The 18283-nt window shown below is 34.8% G+C and overlaps 2 protein-coding genes across 3 annotated transcripts; both read right to left on the reverse strand.

Moving 5' to 3' along the window:
- Positions 1–1293: 1293 nt before the first annotated feature.
- LOC146907882 (uncharacterized) lies at positions 1294–14455 on the reverse strand. 2 transcript variants are annotated; one of them, XM_085724441.1, is made up of 20 exons: positions 14210–14455; positions 13452–13679; positions 12848–12956; positions 12379–12762; positions 12245–12300; positions 11689–11935; positions 11554–11609; positions 11027–11267; positions 7688–7851; positions 7455–7591; positions 7240–7341; positions 6076–6217; positions 5800–5886; positions 5576–5737; positions 4658–5014; positions 4006–4112; positions 3539–3657; positions 3094–3371; positions 2405–2617; positions 1294–2134 (listed from the first exon to the last, which is right to left on the reverse strand). In XM_085724441.1, exons 1-20 carry the CDS (start codon positions 14255–14257, stop codon positions 1799–1801), a joined length of 3573 nt encoding a protein of 1190 aa, XP_085580567.1. In that variant the 5' UTR covers positions 14258–14455; the 3' UTR covers positions 1294–1798. The 2 variants fall into 2 exon arrangements, with proteins under 2 accessions (XP_085580567.1, XP_085580568.1); XM_085724442.1 differs by having other exon boundaries at positions 12379–12775; positions 14210–14385.
- Positions 8838–9783, reverse strand: LOC146907883 (steroid 5-alpha-reductase DET2-like). The gene has a single exon (XM_085724444.1). It carries the CDS (start codon positions 9760–9762, stop codon positions 8983–8985), a length of 780 nt encoding a protein of 259 aa, XP_085580570.1. The 5' UTR covers positions 9763–9783; the 3' UTR covers positions 8838–8982.
- Positions 14456–18283: the final 3828 nt, after the last annotated feature.

The raw sequence follows: 18283 nt of genomic DNA on the forward strand, positions 1-18283 counted from the left end.
CCTCTTAAATGAATGTGTTCCTTTCTCTGATCATGCATCACCTCAGATTCTTACCATAGTCTCAGCAACAAAAAGACCCTTCATTTAGGGTGACTATGATAGGCACCCCTAAATCGTGTTTGGTACTTGAAATCGTGTTTGATTCTTACCAAAGTCTCGGCTCAGATGTTTTCTCAGCCTAATAATAAATGACAAATAATAATTTGACAAAATGACAAACTCAATGTAATCATATATGTCGGTGCCAGACACGATACCTATCCGACACCATGACACACCTAATCTGAGGAGTATTTGTGCTTCATAGGTAGCAAATCTATTTTAGACAAAGGAATACCATCCTGAGAACAAGAGATATCAGAAATATTAGCAGACAAGTCCGGAATTCATTCTTCTTCCTGCAATTAACCTGTTGCTTGCTATGCACGCTTGTGTCTTTGGCCTCAACATCCTTCATAAAAGCTACAATAGCTTAAGATAATGCTGGACAATAGAACTAAGAACCTTATTATTAACATCAACTGTCAAGTTTAAAGGTTGATTGTCAGGAACAATCTCCTCAACCTGTTGAGAAGATGAATGAGCCACTTGATGACCAGACTCAACACCAGAATGTTGAGATTTTGGAGTTTTAAGAATTTCCTCAAACCGTCGCTTAATTGTATCAGAAGTAAAAAATTTAGACTGATGTAAAACTGCATCAATCTCATCATTATGAGTGTTATCCCGTTTGTCTTCCAAATCAACAACATTATGATGGATATTCTGAGAAACATTAGCCTTATCCTGCAAAGGAGTTAAGACTTGTTCCTTAGGCATGTTAGTCCCCTCCTTACAAATATGATTAGCTTCATCAACCTTATCCTCAAAAACTTTTTGCTGCAAGGCCTCCCCTGATGAAACTAACCCAGAATCTTTCATACTAGAGCATATCATTGATTGTTTTAATTAAATTTTACCTCTAAATTAATATTATATACATAATTCCAAAATCTAAATATTCTTCTATGAATCTATGGTAATGATAAACGCTCAATGGTTAATTATGATTTTTTGATAGACAAATGTTAAAATATTTTTTTTTTAACAAGGACAAATTGTAAAATATATTTTTTAACAAGGACAAATGTTAAAATATTCGTTGTCATATTTGTATTTTCTCCTTCACTAGGTTTGGATTTCAATTATTTAACTTCTTTAATCCTTAGATCAAACAAGTTGAAGCAATTAGACAAAGCTAAAAAGAAATAAACTAAAGAGAATAATCACCCAAAATTAAAAAATAAAAATAAAATAAGTGAAGTAAAATAATTAAACTTGAACTTTTTTTTTTTTTTTTAAATCTGAAGAAGAGTAACATTCATTATAAGAGGCTTAAACCAAAACACACAGTTTTACAGGTAAAAATAAAATCATAAGGTTCTCTAGGGCTTTTCTATATACCAGCTTCCTTTGGAGAAACATAGCAAAAAAGGTTGAATTTCCAAGTCTTCTTCGCAGCTTCTACGTCTCTCACAGAAATCACTTTGGCAGTGATTCTGATCCTTGATTAGACTTCTTGATCAAAAGCTTTTGCAGAAGATGAACAACCATCAACTTTTCTCCTTGATGTACAAAATTATCAAAGAAGGCCAGAAACTGTTTTAAGAAGTGTTTAGCTTCAGACATCTTTGTTTAAGTCAAAGTAAAGGATCAGTATATTCTGCATGAGACTATGAATAATATCTCAATGAACGCCTGTAACTTTTGGCATTTCCTAAACTTTGTCCTAATAGCCTTTGGCAAATCTATCAAACAACTAACTTGATTCTGGAACGCCTAATCTACTGCCACAGTTATTGTTCTTCCTACATTGAACCAATCTAGCAACAGTATTTACTTTCTCAACAATCAGTGGAAGAAGCTCAGCAGCATCATTTAAAAATTGAACGCCATCACTTGAAACCTCTTCTCCGTAACTTTTTTCTAATTTTGAAAATAATTGCACAGCACTCTCAGCTGCTGCATCCAAGCTACCAAATGCTTTCTTGCATGCAGCTATGGTTTCTTGCAGTTCACTCCCTTCACGGCCACCTTCCTTTTGATCTCGGTCTAGCCCCAGCTGATCGACAGTTGAACTTTCTTTGGCAGGGTCCTACAATAGACATTTTGAGAAGCATATATTGAGCAAAGTGATTGATGGTGCTACTTTTGATAAACTACAGGCCTTTTTTTCTTTCTATTGTGGAGTATTAAAATGGAAAGGACCACTTAGTAAGGACTAAATGAACACTGTTATCATGTGAACTCGTGCTTTGATGAAACATAACTCATAATTCTAAGTTAAAACTACTAATCTTAATATTCTTTATAAATTGGTATATCACACATACCATAGGTTTATAAATTGGTATATCACACATACCTGTTCACAACAATTTCCCACTTCTTCAATTTCCATGAACTGCGAGGATCTGCTTTCTGGTATAATATCAGTTGCAGCTTCTTCCTTGGACCTCTTGCTATCGGGCATATTTCTGACAGGACTACTAAATAATTTCTTGTAGTCCCCTGCATAATCCCATTGTACAGTATATCTTGCAGAAAACCTTCTAACTGATGAATTCCTTGGCTCCACCTGTGCACATGGTACGTCAGGTTAAAAAAAGGGAAATGTTAACCAGAAGCTTAAAATAAAAGGCATTTATAAGCACAAGGATATCTTACTCCCAGAAGCTGAGTAGCATACCAATCTCTTTCATTTTCCAAGCTCAATGTGATTTTTTTAGAGAAGAGGAAAAATGTGGTTTGCAAAAAAAATTGGAAGAAAAAAAACCACAATTTATAAATATCATCTCAGTAAGGCAATACCATTTTCAGAAAAACTGTGGTAGTGGTACATTTTGAAAGCCAAAGATAATTTTTTAAATAAAACTAAAATAATAAACCAGTTATACTACCAAAACTATATTCTAAATTTAATAGAACAAATAAAATCAAGAAAATAATGCAATGTTGTAGCAACACAACTCTTCTTACCCATGTTAAAATTTCTTCTTTACTCTTAAAAATAATAGCCTAAAATTAGATATAGTCATTTCATGCAACCCTAACCTTATGTGTATTTGATAGGCTTCCAAAATGTCGGTTAAAGATACCACTCTCTTCTTCACAGCGCAGACTGTCCAAGTTATCATCAAGAGTTGTTTTTGACATGCTTCCAGATTCTTCTAAATGTGACTGCTCTGCGTTTCTATCAGAAACTTCTTCAGAATACGCAGAAGAATCATTGTTTTTACCAACATGCTGCTCCAAAACGACAGCCATTTCCTCATTAAGGCTACTAAGCTCAGAGGAGATATGGTTCTCACTGTTCATAGCCCTATCTTGTCCTGCAATAAGCCATCATTTATAACATTGGAGCATATTTTTACAATCACATGCATCTAATAATACCGAGTAGAATTTGTATCAGCCGCAGCACTTGACATTTTGGTCATTTCCAGCTATAGTAAATTGTTTTTTTTTAAGAAGCTAAATTTTGGTCATTTCAACTTACTTAAATTCGAAGAAATCTTTGGAAACCTTGTCTCAAGTACATTCTGCATCTCGGGGGACGAAAGTGCATCCATACAAACAGTGTAAACAGAGCGCCAATGGTTGTCCAAATCACTGTTGCTGAAATTATAGTGTTTTCATGAGCAAAGAAGTGATATGCCACAAAAAAAAAAGGGTTAATTAAGTTTTTAGTCCCTACAAAATAAAATCACACTTTTTAGTCTGTGTCATTTTTCTTAAGCATTTTAGGGACCAAAAATGTTGATGGAAAAATTTTTTAGGGACTAAAAATGCTGATGGAAAAATTTTATAGGGACTAAAAATGTTGATGAAAAATTTTATAGGGACTAAATAGTGTGATTTTATTTTGTAGGGACCAAAAACAAAATTCCAAATATTTATAGGGACCATTTACTTGATTAACCCAAAAAAAAAAATCATGATTTAAGATTAAGACTCGGTGCTTACTTGAAAGTACATCTAGGCCTTGAAGAGCATTGAGTGCTCACAGTTTCCGGCGATAAAGAAGCATGATCAGATGGTATTTGAACTTCTGGGGATAAAGCAGAATATACCTGATCATCATCAATGCAAGAAATATTAGAGGGTGGACCTCATACCAAAATCCTAACACCATTTGTGGTGATCATGGAGCTAAGAGAGTTTTGTGTTCGGGATCGGCATTGTATGCTTGACACCACTACAATAGATTCCTTATTTTTTAAACCTTGACACCCTTACAATAGAAGCTTCAACAAGAGTTTATTAGAATTTTAACTTCTACAAATGAGGAGGAAAAACTTGCTTAACCTAATGTCATTGAGGGTTTGGTTAATTAGAAGGAAATAGTTTTCTCTAGCACATTTCCAAAATCCAATTAAAATGCCAGTTTCAAACCATAGATAATTAATTTGTCCTCTACAATGATGATATATATGTTCTTGAAGATGCTGACCGATACCTATATAGCTCTACTCATGTATACATCTCCATATTACAAATATGTTTCCATAGGCATAAAAAAGCTTCTACATGTTTGAAATTGTGGGTAAGAGGAGAGAATTTAAATAGAATGTAGTTTTTCAGAAAGAAAAAAAAAAAAAAATCCAAGTGCAGATACCTCTGATGAAGAGTCACTAACATTCCTGCAGACATTATTGCAGCCAGTCACTTTTGCTTGTGCCCATCTGGGAAGTCTTGAAATACTATATTTAAAAGACGGAGTCTCTCTATGACTGCTTTTTGAATTAAGCACTCCATTCCCGTTTTGTCTCTCTTTCCTTGATGAGCAGACATCCTCATGATTGATCTTGCAATGCTGACACACCTCTTTGCAAGATGATAGATTGCTACAAGCAGGAGGTTGATCAGGGACTCTAGAAGGCAATGGATTACTTTTTTCCATTATTTTCTCCAATATTTTAGAAGACAACGGAGTGGGCAATTTCCATACAAAAACACAGCCATCACCATCCACCTGAATACAAAATAAGTATAATTTTTTTGTTGATGGTTAAAAAAGCAAAGGTAGCATCATTGAGATGAGAAATTGATGAAGCATCTTCCAGACTATTGTGATGAGAAACAAATTGAATGACAAGATTTTGAAAATTTAACAATGAAGACAGTGATTACAACAATCTATTATTTGTGACCATATTGACTTTAATTTCCTAATGCAACTTGGTGTTTGTGGCTATTGAGACATGTTATGTTACCTTGATATATTTGAGACATACCATTGACTTGTTAATCATGTAGCCGTTAGTTTACTTGAAAATCATGTATGTTTTTGAGACTTGTTAATTTACTTTTTCAATAATTTATGTATTATTTTAGTTGAGAGTAGCTATATATAATGAAGGAAATGCATAGCAAGGACCACTCGAAAAACGGTCCATTGGTGGTGCACACAGAACAATAACCATTGGATGTTCTGATTTTAAAAAAATATGGACCAAATTAAATAAAAGGCAAAAGGATATTATAGCAATGTGATATAACAGTGTGTGTCATATTAAACATGAAAGTAACTCACTGAAACTAAATGCTTGCAATCAGGCAAGAAGATGACACCAGTAACAATTTCAGCATGTCCTGTGGCCTTGGCAACCATCTCTCCAGTCATAAAGTCATAGATGCAGATGGACTTGTTAGAGAATGAGCAGACCACATATGTGCAGCTAGGATCCAGTATAACCTGTTAACATTATTAGCTCCTGATAAAGAATATCTACAATCTTTTCAAACAATGAAGCTCACCTTTATAGGTTCTCCAAAAGAAGTATCATGATTGTAGGACCTTATTAGTCTCCGAGTTGCCATGTCAAATGCCTTTATCTTCTTATCCTATACGTATGATAATGTAATTAGTGACTCTAAGCGCTGATTCTGCAAATTATAAGCATTGATCTTATCAATTCTGAGCATTCAGCTAATGGGACATGTTTTATAATTTACATGGGAAGTATTCTACGACAGCGCAACCCACCCATGAACTTTGAAATGAGTATCACTGGTACGAAACATATACATTACCTGCCCAACTGTAACAACAGTCTCACATGTCTGATCTACAGCCATGTCATAAACAGTTCCACATTGTGAAGCCCTTTGACGATGTTGCAGCAAAATTTTATAACCATTATCTGCTATCACTACATCATGAAGCACCAGGAAACTGTGTACAAAAAAAAAGATTATGTTAATTACAGAGGTAAACATTCAATGCCATTAAAGTAATGTTAGGAGCACTGGTTACTTTAGAAAATAATTTCGAACAATAAATGAGTGGAAGTTTAGATTGAGCATGTAACACCAAAGGAGAAACTTAACCAAAAATAAGACTTGTGTTGTAAATAAATTTGTGAACATTTCCAAACAATACATAGACTACTTTAAACTGAAAATTCCATTGGCCTGTATCCGTTATTTTTTAAAACTGCTTCCTAGAGAACAGTGCTCAACATTATCAGGTAACTAATGAATGGTTCAAATGGGTTTTCTTCAATATGACAAATTAGAATCAAAACAAAATGAATTTATACTTTGAGAACGTGACATATAGAAACTTTTCAAACATGGGTTTGAGTACATCAATTTACTTTTAACTTTCTGCCTTTCTAGCCTAGATTTTTAAGGGTGGTGGAACTGCTATTAGACCATTTCAAATCAACTGAAAATAAAAATCCTAATGTCCTTTCCATACAGAAATACTGCTAAATGTTAATATTTTAAACTTTAAATTTAAATGACTGACATATGATATGCATCAGTTGTAATTCGATGCAACGATTTAAAAATTGCCTTCACTTGAATAATGTTTGCTACCAAAGTAAATAGCCAGTTAACCAAGTGGCATTGCATTATTGTCATCGATGAGTCATTGAGTAAACAAATAAAATAATGAAGAACTAAAAATTTGTTTTGGTTATTCAATGATGTATTCCCGGTACATTTTGACTTCAGTAATACTTGTCAATCGGCATGCACTACAAGACAGCACTTCCGAATTGTAATAATGAGCCATAAGAGGTTGTTAAAGTTCAAATTCATTTGTAGTTTTTTCCACAAAAAGTTAGAACCTCAATGTAAAACTTCTGTTTCCTTTTATTCAATTGATCAGCAAAACTTACACAGTCCATTCAATTTTTTTTTTGTTTCAAATATAATGATTGAAATACCGAATCTATGTTAACATACCTATCAGCACTACAACTGAGGATCTTGCAACTGTCACTGCTAATTTTGATAGAAGTCACTGCAGCCGAATGATTACCAACGCTGCCAATAAGATCAAAATTTCTGCACAGTCGTACATTAATACAGTCATCAAAATGCACAAGCAGCCAATAAAGTTAGCCTATAAAACTGTACCAAAAAAAAAAAAAGTTAGCCTATAAAACTGATAACTGCACCTTTCAGCATCATAGAGATGGATCATACAATCCCGTCCCCCTGAGGCAAGAAAGTAACCGCCTTTTGCAATTTCCCCATATAGGTCTTGGGTGGACAAGGTAAAGCTTAATGTAAGAATCTCGGCATCATGAGTGCCCTGAAACAATATGCAGGATAAAAATGACCATGAACATAAATGTATACATTCAATATTGCACAATAACTTTAAATAGACTCAGGTGTCTGAATTTACCTGCAAACATGTGTAATCTGATGTTTGAAGGTTGTATATATGAAGGTTTCCATTGCAATCACCAGCAGCAAGATGCTTTCCATCTGAACTAACAGCAAGCGATCGAAATTCTTGACTGGTAAGATCTACCTTAACTGCGTCACGCTCAAAAGTACCAGCACTTACTGCAGCAATAGACAAGAACTTAACATGTGAGTAGTTGATAGCATAAGAAGTTGATGGTGTTATAGGGCTTAATCCTTTTTTTTGGTACACAGGGCAGAACATGAATACTAAATAATAAAATTATATTGATGTGATATGGATAGTATATTAGATCTTTCTTACATAAGACAAAGCGGTTATCCTTATTTTTACTAATACTAGGCTCATCATATTCCTAATTAAATAAGCAAACAAACTGCAATATATTAGGAACTATAAAAAGCAATCCTAGGACATAATGAAAGATCATCAAGTTGCTCTAAGATCAGATCATGATATTATGATGCATTTTACGAAATAAATAACATCTTACAACGTTCCTAGTCCTATTAAAATTCCCTCTAAATTTACAAAAAGAAATAAGATTGAAAAACAATTTGTGTGAAGACTACGAAACCTGTTGTAGCCTGATGCAGCTGTTACACTTGCGGCCATTGTGGCCTTGGGTTGCATGTTTTAGTGATTTCGAAAAACACTGCAACTGCGGTGCGAAGCGCCTACGGGCACAAGGGAAGTCACAATATCGCAACTGCGCACCATTTGAATTTATCCCTTGTTTGACATCAGTGCTAACCTATTTAAGTTTCTAAAAGAAAAGGGGGGTTTTCATGAAATAACATGAATCAATACCTCGCAATAAGCTGGGGCTACAGATTCTTTTCTAAATTATAGGAAGCAAATAAATAGACTTTCTCTACAATAGTATATGAAATGAACATTATGTCTTTGTACAAAATCAATCAAATCTGAAATAATATTCCGTAAATTTTCTAGCTTCAAATTACGATATTAAGATGTTTTTCATTTATTCTGACATAATTGAATTCAGAATTTTGACAGTCGTGAGTTACCTAAACATGAAGAACCCAATAGTTCATTCTTAAGTTCTCAAATCATAATCAAAATCATGAGTTGTGTTCCTCCACATCAATCCAATATAACCATGTTTCCATGCAATGATTCAGCAACACATTCTCATTAATCTTTACCCTTCAACACATAAACAATACAACATACCCCAATATACAATACAATAAACCCCAATTACAACAGTTCATAATAAAAATCAATACATCCTCTCAAAAAATAAATCAATACAAAAAAGGAATAACAGCTTTCCTTTTCTTAGGATAATCCTCTCCAAATTTCTCCAAATACCACTGATGATTAGCACGTGCCCTAGGCCCTAAATTAGCAAAAGTATAAATAAAAAAGCCCAATCCAGCCCAAGACCAAGTCATCAAAGCCCAACCAAACCACTCCACAATCTCCCCAAAGTAATTAGGACAGCTCACAAACTCAAACAACCCTCCTTTGGGTATCACATACCCTTTCCCTTCACCTTTAAGCCTCAACAATTCCTTATCCGACCAAACATTAATCTTCATTCCAACAAAAAACACAACAACCCCACAAAAAAATACAACCCAAAAACACCATCCATCATCAAAATCTTTGTAGTGAGAGACCCATCTAGCTTGAACAAAAGAATTCAACAAATTGAACAAAAAAGCCATCACAGCTATACTAAAAGGAAACCCAGATGGGTTTTTTGTTGTTTTTGTGAGGAATAAACGAAGAGGGTAGGTGATAGTGCGGTTGAAGTAATGAACAAGAAAAGGGATTATGAGGATTATTGATTTAGCGTTTGAGGAGTTTTTACCGTGTGGAAAAAGATAAAGGGTAAACCAGAGTGTTGGACTTTCCATGAGGAACCATGCAAGAGGTGGAGAGAGATTTGGACCCCAACCAGGTCGATAGTGTTTACCATATGGAGCTTGGAGGAATGTGAGAGAGATGAAGGTTGGTGGTGCTATGAGGAAGAGAGTGAGGAGTGCGTAGTGGAACATAGATTCCTCCTGTAAGAACATTGTTGTGAATGTTTGTGTGTGATGATGACGAAAACAAGATCTATTATAAATAAGGAGATAGATAACTTTTTTTACATTAAAATTTTGTTTCAACTTTTTTCTTTTGAGGAAATTTTGTTTAAACTTTATATATTTTTTTGACTAACTTTATTCTTTTTAGGAAATTTTGACTAATTTTATTTATATACTTGAAATGTGGGTAAAGTTTATTTTTTTACTAAAAATAAGATATTCATTCATTCAAGTCGGTTGATTACGACAATAACAAACAAATTCTTTTTTTTTTTTTGACAAAACAACAAATTCCATGTTCCCTAAAAAATACAAATTCCATGTTATTGAACCTAAAAATGATACTTGAAATGTGGTAAAGTTTATTTTTTTACTAAAAATAAGATATTCATTCATTCAAGTCGGTTGATTACGTCAATAACAAACAAATTTCTTTTTTTTTTTGACAAAACAAACAAATTCCATGTTCCCTAAAAAATGCAAATTCCATGTTATTGAACCTAAAAATGATGAATTGTGTGATATATAAGGATAAGGATATGTAAAAAGCAACCCTAGGATATTATAAGATACGATGCATTTTACAAAATAAATAACATCTTAAAAACATTCCTAACCCTATTAAAACCCCTCTAAATTGTTAGGCCAGACGTCATGACCGAGGTTCGAACCCCGGTACCTCCACTTTGTGTGTGTGAGTTTATTATGGCTTTGTCATCTCGTCTATCTACCAAAAAACAACCTATAAATTTACAAAAAGAAATAAGATATAAAAGCAATTTGTGTGAAGACAATGAAACCTGTTGCAGCCTGATGCAGCAGTTACATTTGCGGCCATTATGGCCTTGGGTTGCATGCTTAAGTGATTTCGAAAAACACTACAACTGCGGTGTGATGCGGCTACGGACACAAGGGAAGCCACAATATCGCAACCACGCACCATTTGAATTTATCCCTTTGACATCAGTCTTAACCTATTAAAGTTTCTAAAGGAAAAGGGGGGTTTTCATGAAATAACATGAATTGATACCTCCCTATAAACAGGGGCTACAGATTATTTTTCTTAAATCATAGGAAGCAAATTAATAGAATTTCTCTGCAGTAGCATATGAAATGAACATTATGTCTTTGTACAAAATCAATCAAATCTAAATAATATTCAGTAAATTTTCTAACTTCAAATTAAGATATTAAGATATTTTTCATTTATTCTGACATAATTGAATTGAGAATTTTGACAGTCGTGACTTACCTAAACATGAAGAACCCAATAGTTCATTCTTAAGTTCTTTGGCGTCTTTCGACAAATCAGATTGCAAAGAAATATCCCATAGCCTAATTGTACCATCAGTAGAGCATGTTGCAAAAGAAATCCCTCCAGAACAACCTTTAGCAGTGCATGCCAGAGATGGATCATGCATGTTTTCACAACATAGATTCTTGATATCCCATATGCATGAGGAATGTGCAACTAGCACAAAACACTTTGTAGCCTGAAACAGAAAGACATATTGTGTATGCATTAATCATTAGTAAATGTAACACCTAAAAATTAGGGGAAAAACTGACTGCGTCATCCACTAATTTATAAGCAATGGCTTTCAAGAGTAAGAAATTAATCTATCATGAATATGTAAGGGAAACCTGCTGCTAAAAAGCTCTCACTAAGGTAGGACCTACTGTAGATTTACTCTAGAAAAACTTGTCTTGCATATACATGTCACTAATTTTTATCAAACATGAAAGTTACCATAACAAGCAAACAAAAAAATCATTTACCTGATTCACATCATGGATGTCCCAGATGTAGAGGCTATGATCGCTGTAAATAACCACTGTGGGGTAAAAATGAAAAGTATATCAATGCACAATGCAAGAGTTTGTTAAATACAATTATCAAAACAGTACACTCACCAAGCTTTTCTAAGGCTAAAAACTGACATGCAACTGCATCAGGCAGTGCAGGTAACTGTTGAAAATTCTGTTCGGGAAATACGGCAAGGTAAACAGCGTTGTTTTCTTCATAAAACTTCTTGGCCTTTGAATATAATATACTGCCTACATATTCCAGCGACATGGGGGTATATAATAGGACTGTTCCATTATTGCATGCACAAGCAATTAGCTTTTCCGATGTTGATAATGCAAAAGCTTTTTGAACCTGAAAATATAATTTGGGGATTGTTAAAAATTACAAAGAAATATAGTCTAACACCAGGCTAATTTTCATGACAACTCAATCAAATTTGTTATGGGGATGGTTATGGAAAGATCAACTGAGTTTTTCATCTTAGAAATAGAAACATTATTAGAATATTCCAGCTTTAACTTGGAAAACATGCACTTCTACTTGGGAAAACTATTTGAAGTCTTTGCACGTCGGTTACAATTTAAGTTGCTTGACATTCCGTGCATCAAGATGTCATATTCTGAAAGATGCCTTTGGCACACATCAATATATTACATGTACCTTCAAGATCACCGACTTTTTGACTGACAGCCCAGAATGAATAAGGTATAAAATGCCTGTAAACAGAGAAATTAACAACTCAAAATATTAACCAGAAAAATTCAATTTCAGACTTGCTATAAACTGAACCAAACCTGAATCAGTCAATGCGTATATAGGAAATAAACCACCAGCTTGTTTACGATTATCATCGCTGCTATTGGTCCACAAAGAAGAAGCAATAGATGTAAATGAACAATCTTTCTCAATTGAGAGATTGGCAAGCTTTTCGTGTATTGCTAATGATGCAGTCCTGGCAGTCCTGCGCATCCCTCCATTTTGTTGAGTTTTCCTAGATGGTTCAAGTGTCCAGAATTTCAAGTGCTTTTTACCAGCAGTTACGATAAATTTTGCATCTGATGAGAAGCCAATGCTTGAGACAGTAGAACCAGATGAAGTTGCTTGAAACTTTGATATCAGGTGACCACTCCGCCAGTCCCAAAGATAAATATACCCACCACCAGATACCAGATGTTTACCTTGGACAGCATACTATATAATGAGTAAGAAGCAGCAAGTAATAAAATTCAAGAGCAGCATATAGACAGCTAAAGTGTAACCAACCATTCGGTGAGAAACAGATGCATGTAACTCCCAATAGATGGCCTTTCAATTCAGAGACAACGGACAAAGTAGAAGAATCCCAAACTAGTACTGAGGACTGGTTTCCTGTCTGCAAAACATAGTTAGGCTCATGTAAAATATGTGAAAAATGAAACCATAATTTGTATTGTAAATAATGCAAATGTAACTATTTTAGGAGAGAATACATAGATACATGTAAGCATATATACATATATATCCAAGTTGTATTCTTACAAGAGGTGGAAATTTGACTATGGAGGTGTATACAAATGCAAATTGTGAAAAGTTTAGTCATTCACAGGCAGGAACGTAACCAGGAATTAAAGGGGATCAAGTTCAGAAGACATAATCTAAGCTAAGAAGTTTAAAAATATCATCAAGCGTATATAACACACACTCACTTTGATTGGTTAATATTCGCATGGGTCTCGCCAAATCATGTTGGTCCCATATAAACTTGGTGGGACGCACGTGAATTCTAACCAAACAAAAAGGGTGTGTTGGAAATAGTGTGTTGCCAGCATTATTCTATACAAAATACTACTACTAATACCATGATCAAAATGTGAGAATTGATTCTTACCTCTCCAGCCGCAACAAAGCGGCCATCTTGTGACAAAGCTACACAGCTCAGAGGCTTCAACGGCAACCTATCAGTCTCAGATGCAATTAGGTGTGACTGAGTACCCGAATTCACATCAAGAATCACCACCACAGAACCTGCCAAATAAGCACATTTGGAACTCGAGACATTCGAAGCTAACCCATTTCCACTTTTCGTTGTCAATCCAATTACCTCCTCCAAAACAAGCTGGAAAAAAAAATCCAAACATAAGAAACAACCAAAATAGCAGGTGTACTACAAGGTTTCCAAACAAAAGCCACCATTATGTGTGTACGGTGTCTAACATGTGTGATTACCTCCAATTAATTCATTTTCTCAAATTATTATTGGTGTTGACGTGTCAGTGCTTAATTACTTCATAGCTCAGTGCTACTCAATACACAAACTCATCACGAAATTTCGCGATTTTTAGCTCAATTTACTAAGGAAACGGGCAATGTAAAGGTTTATGATCCTGAAAATCAAAATGCAGTTCGAAAATTTTGAATTAACGTACTACTGAGCATATAAAATTAGTTCACAATTTCTAGCACGAATTTTTCTGGAGAAACAAACACTGAATATGATTCTTGTTTGCAAATTGAAAATGCGCATTATTGAACAAATTCAAGAATTGGTAAATAGTTGTCACAACGCGATTTTTAGGGTTTTTGTTGATAAAAATAAACATAGACATTGTTAAAGAAAAGGAAAACGAAAATGATGAAAAGAAGAACCTTGGATACAGTATGAGGTTTTTTGAATCTGGTGCGAGTGGGTTTCATTTCTGAATCAAGCAGCGTTGAAGATCATATTCAGCTTTCACTGGAATTTAGAGAGAGAGAGAGAGAGAGGCGGGAGTTTTGCCCAAATGCAAATGTGAAAATCAAAATCAAAATCAAAATTTGTTAATAGAAAATGAAAATGAAAATTTAACGGTACAAAATCATTATGGCTCATAAGTTCGACTATAATTTTGATTTTTTTTTTCACAACTTAATTGTCTTTTATGTCCATTAGTTTATTTTTTATACAACAACAACAACCAAGCCTTATCCCATTATTTTCGTCAAAAAAAAAAAGTTTTATCCCACTAAGTGGGGTCGGTTATATGGATCAAATGACGCCATAGTGTTCTATCAAAAACCATATTTGGATCCAACTCATTGACCTCTAAATCTTTTTTAATGGTTTCTCTAATGGTTTTATTAGGTCTTCCTCTACCTCTTTTAACCTGACTCTCCTCCATTTGATCTACTCTTCTTACAACGGCATCTACGGGTCTTCTCTCTACATGTCCAAACCATCTAAGCCTATTTTCTACCAACTTTTCTACTATAGGTGCTACCCCCACTCTCTCTCTAATGGTGTCATTCCTAATCCTATCCTGTCTAGTCTTACCACTCATCCAACGCAACATCCTCATCTCCGCTACGCTTACTTTACTCTCGTGTTGGCTCTTAACCGCCCAACACTCCGTACCATACATCATTGCCGGTCTGACTGCTGTCCGATAGAACTTTCCTTTCAGCTTAAGTGGTACTTTCTTATTGCACAAAACACCTGAGACTCTTCTCCATTTCAACCACCCAACTTGAATACGATGATGAACATCAGTTTCTATTTCTCCGTCATTTAGTTTATTTTTTATATGTAAACAAAAAAATTATAGTTTATTTTTATATTTAAGTTGGTCACTTGGATCACCTAAAAAAAAAGTTCACTTGCCTCTTAAAATAAACCTTACTATGTTAAACTTTTTTAGAATAACCTATATTGGTCTTCTTTTTTTTTTTCTTCTAATAATGGAATTGCATTAACTACCCAAACTAGGGATATTCACGGGTGGCACTTTGGTGACATTAATGTCACCGTGCCATTGCATCTAGGCCACACATTGTTATTGTCATTGCATCTGGGCCACACAACACATCTAATGTCATCTAATGTGTGGCCCAGAATTTAATGTCACCGTGACATTAATGTCACACAAGTATTTCCTGATATTCACACCAGAGGAATCATTTCAGATGAGAGTCTCTAATAAAGATAAAGTAAATTTCATTACATTTAAGTTGAAAAAGTAGAATGAGCTCAATGTGCAAGAAGGTCTGCACATTTATTCATGTCTCGGTGAGAATGTGAATATGATGTAATTCAACGTTCGTATTAGGAGCTGGAGAATGTAAATGATATATGCAAGTATAGGTTGCTGATAAAAAAATATTAGTATAACAACATTGAATTTACCCAAAAAAAAAAAAAAAAAGAAGGATTGAGTTTAGAATTAGATTCAATAAACACGTGTTGCAGGTGTTGGGATTGAACAATTAGTTGGAGGCAAAAAAAATTACCCACATTTCAATTGCAAGAGTCCATGAAGAAGTAATTTCACGCATAAAACAAAACATAAATTTACCATGTTGATCACAAAACATAAATGAAAATTGCTGTTTACACATTTGAGAAAGCTGTGGCACACATGTAAAATACGCTTTTGCCCCCTCGGCAGTTAACTGCCGAGGAATTCAAACTCCGGCTGCAGTTAACTGTCGAGGAATTCCTCGGTAGTTAACTGCCGATGAAAACATTAATGCAGACAGCAGGTTCTGCATTAATGCTAAGCATTTCCAAGCCATTTTTCGGCTAGTTTTTACCTGCATTTTTAGCAGAGCATTTCCAAAGGCAATTCAAATTATACAACAAAGAAACTCGGTCATAGACAAGAAAAATACAATATCTTTTACATTTGTCCATAATTAAATCAAACCGACATTTGGTTCAAACTACACAAAAGTTTGAAATTCATCAAAACGGAACATAGTGTACATAATCAAACAAAACATTACAAGTCATTACACATCATTAAATTAAATCCCTACTTACATTCATCACAATTGCATATGAAACGAACATACATATATAATACATTATTTTCCACCATATTCCTAAACATAAATCCGACGTCGCTATCGTCTTTAATAAGCCAAGGCATATAGCTTGCCGTTTTCCATGCGAATTCATCTCTATCTTCTCCTAGGTCTATGCATGGCATTAGAGCAGACAAGTGACGTGTATATTGATTTTCACCAAGATGCTCAAAATAAGTGTTAAGTTGTGTCTTCAAATCATCAAGAGAGTCCGTCGGTGTTATCATAACCTTAACCGTCTTTTTAAACGCGCAGTTGATAAGTGTTCAAAAGTGATATATTACATATGGTAGTTTAGGCATTTTAGTGACTTGTTTTGCAAGATTCTCCATGGAAAACTCCAAATATTATGCAAATATGTCATTTATGCTTTTGAGCCTTATTCTACCCTTTTTGTGCAGGAAAATACAAGCAAGGAGCAAGAAACGTCAAAGTTCAAAGCCATACGCTATTAGCGTGTTCTACGCTATTAGCGTGATCAAGAGATGCCAAAGTCCAGAGAGATACGCCAATAGCGTACCTGGGGCGTGATTCTGGAGCACTTGTGAAGAATTCGCTATTAGCGAACATTACGCTATTAGCGTAATCACTCCAGACAGATACGCTAATAGCGTACCTGGAGCGAAGCCAAGGAGAAGTTGTCAAGAAACACGCTATTGAATTGTTTGACACCGTGTTGAAAACCTTGTCCAAAGCCTTGTAAGTTTCCTTTTCGATTAATTTGTTTGAGGACAAACAAAAAGCCAAGTTGGGGAGAGTTTGATAAGTGTTCAAAAGTGATATATTTCATATGGTAGTTTAGGCATTTTAGTGACTTGTTTTGCAAGATTCTCCATGGAAAACTCCAAATATTATGCAAATATGTCATTTATGCTTTTGAGCCTTATTCTACCCTTTTTGTGCAGGAAAATACAAGCAAGGAGCAAGAAAAGTCAAAGTTCAAAGCCATACGTTATTAGCGTGTTCTACGCTATTAGCGTGATCAAGAGATGCCAAAGTCCAGAGAGATATGCCAATAGCGTACCTGGGGCGTGATTCTGGAGCACTTGTGAAGAATTCGCTATTAGTGAACATTACGCTATTAGCGTAATCACTCCAGACAGATACGCTAATAGCGTACCTGGAGCGAAGCCAAGGAGAAGTTGTCAAGAAACACGCTATTAGCGTGATCTACGCTATTAGCGTAAATGCTCCAGAGAGCTACGCCATTAGCGTGGTTTGGGCGAAGCAGGGCAAAAAGGACCAACGTGGCAGGCTTCCATTGGCCATTAAATAGGCCGACCTACTACGCTATTAGCGTGCATTTCGCTATTAGCGTAGGTGCACTAACACAACCCATTTAAATAGCATTCTTACCTCTCTTTTAGGGCATTCACTATTCCATTAGATATTTTTATACATTCTAAGAGAGAGGTTAGAGCTATTTCAAAGAGAGAAACACAAAGCAAGTAGTTTAGGAGTAGATTCAACTCAAGATCACTTTGGACACGAAGGATCTTGACATGGAATCTTCATCTTTCCTTCATCCTTTGCATAGTTTACATGTCTATGTGTAGCTATTATCTACTCTTGTAGTATTGAGGTAAACAAACAAGCTATTATGTAATCTTTTGATCTTTTAATGTATAAGGTTCTAGCTTAATGATTCAATATTGTTGTTATTCTTGTGTTTAATGCTTTCAAAGAGATTCAAGATGATTTGGACACGAACTCTTGAATCTAGAACTAGAATAACAATCTATCTTAAGTTATATCACTCATGACAAATTTGTAAACCTTTGATAATTGCTTTTAATCAAGAACTTAATGCTTTCGGATACTTAATCAGGCTGGACACGGTCGATTAAGTTATCCGATCGACTTTGTTATCGTTTAAGGGAT

Source organism: Medicago sativa, chromosome 7 (genome assembly GCF_051527215.1).
Source record: "Medicago sativa cultivar Bolivia chromosome 7, Bolivia_mono, whole genome shotgun sequence".
Lineage (NCBI taxonomy): Eukaryota > Viridiplantae > Streptophyta > Magnoliopsida > Fabales > Fabaceae > Medicago > Medicago sativa.